This window comes from Nicotiana tabacum, chromosome 19 (assembly GCF_000715075.1).
Source record: "Nicotiana tabacum cultivar K326 chromosome 19, ASM71507v2, whole genome shotgun sequence".
Classification (NCBI taxonomy): domain Eukaryota; kingdom Viridiplantae; phylum Streptophyta; class Magnoliopsida; order Solanales; family Solanaceae; genus Nicotiana; species Nicotiana tabacum.
Genome location: NC_134098.1, coordinates 149,250,179 through 149,252,017, shown reverse-complemented (window position 1 = coordinate 149,252,017; position 1,839 = coordinate 149,250,179). Strand labels below are relative to the sequence as shown.

At 39.3% G+C, this 1,839-nt stretch overlaps 1 protein-coding gene across 1 annotated transcript; it reads left to right on the top strand.

Annotated features, from left to right (window-relative positions):
• Window positions 1–126: 126 nt before the first annotated feature.
• LOC107790037 (protein VACUOLELESS GAMETOPHYTES) lies at window positions 127–847 on the top strand. Its single transcript, XM_016611931.2, has one exon. It carries the CDS (start codon window positions 127–129, stop codon window positions 697–699), a length of 573 nt encoding a protein of 190 aa, XP_016467417.1. The 3' UTR covers window positions 700–847.
• The last annotated feature ends 992 nt before the right edge of the window (window positions 848–1,839 follow it).

Genomic DNA, 1,839 nt, shown 5'->3' with positions numbered 1-1,839 from the left:
TACCACCATTGAGAAGAAAAAGGAACTAATCAAGAAGTGCCAAAAATACAAGTTACATACTAATTTTTGTTCATACAAGTTACATGCTATCTCTTACAAATTTCATAAATCCTTCAAGGCTCAACAATGGAGATGACACCAATGGAACAATACTATAGCCATTTCAGCCATCGCCACCCATTAAAGATCTCCGATGTAGAAGAAGAAGATCAAGTCATCTGCTCCGGCTGCGAGCACGATCTCTCCGGTGGCTCCGCCTACGCGTGCACCAAAATGAACTGCAACTTCATCCTCCACGATTCTTGTTTCGAGTTGCCTAGGCAAATTAAGCACAAATCTCACCCAAAACACACTTTAACCCTCCTCTTCTTTCCTCCTTATGACGACGGAGAATTCACGTGCGATGCTTGTGGGAATTCGGGTCATGCTTTTACGTTTCATTGTGAGAAATGTAAGTTTGATCTTCATGTTGAATGTGCTTCGTTGCCGGAGATTGAAGAGAGGAAAGATCATCAACATCCTCTTACGTTGTGTTATAGTAATGTTTTTTTTGGGAAGGATAAGGACGTGGATTTGATGTGTTATGTTTGTCAAAGAGGTGTTGGGAAGCGTTGTTGGTTTTATTATTGTTTGGCTTGTAAATTTGCTACCCATATGGATTGTGTGTCTACTCAAGAAATTCAAGTTTCAGAAATTTGAGAAACTTTTTGAAGTTTCTTTTCCCGAAGTGCAAATTTAAGAGAAAATGTATGCCTTTGAAGAAATCCAATATTAATCGAGAGCTGCCTTTTGATGTCATTTGTTTGATTGACACATTTGTGATTAATTTTGTCTTTAATTCATTGAACCTTGTTGAGTGTTTTTTCATTTTTCTCGTGGTTGGTGTTAAAGCAGATTAGAGCTCGGAAATGGATAAATATGTACTGGTAAGTTAGCTGGATTAAGATATTTATTGCTAATAAGATGGATTTGAGATGATGTATATATTAATATTCTCATTTTAATATATCGCACGAACAGCAATTCTCCTACCAAAGCAATTATGCTTAATCAGTCTTATTGTTTACCTAAAAAAATGGATAACAATTAAATTTGTAAGTAGTTTTAATCATACGTGGATTAATTCAATACAAACGAAAAATTACGTTAGATTAAACATATAAAGGGCATAATAGATTGTCAAACCACTTAAGGGGGTGATTTAGGATTCAATAACACCCTTAATGAGATGTTTGCCCTTGATCCCGGACTCACAATAACGAAGCACTGATGAACAAGAGTAAGAACTTTGAATAACATAGAAAATAATAGTATATTGCCTTGATATGTGTGTTACAGTATCCTTAATGAATAACCAGCCCCCCTTTATATAGTAGAGGAGTTTTTCCCTAAGTACAATTCAATAAAAGGTAAAAATCTTTCATTTAACAAATCACCGGTTCTCTGCCGAGATCTACGCCGTGATATCCGGCCGGTCGCGGATATCATGGCCTTTTGTTAGTTGTGCTCGATTGTCTGGTAATGCTCTCCGAGGCTTTTGGGGTTTGAACTGGACCTGGGGGTCATGGCCCCAATACTTCCAAGGGCAGGTGTTCTGCCCTGACCCCGGACCAAGGGGCTTCTTGCCTCGATTTCGGTCCCTTGCCTTTACGTTCCTTGCTCCATTCACTTCATTGGAAACCGAGGCGTCCCACGGACTCGGTTTCACCCGTATACAGATAGTCCTTTCATTTCTCGGAGAGTGGGTTTACGGAAACGATGAGAAATGACATGAGAACCTCGATTCCTACTTCAATACGCCGTGACAGAAATGACAGAACCCGAAACGTCCCGTCAGTC

What these genes read in the sequence shown, in the direction of transcription:
- LOC107790037 (XM_016611931.2), top strand. Translation starts at nt 127, where the DNA reads ATGGAGATGACACCAATGGAACAATACTATAGCCATTTCAGCCATCGC.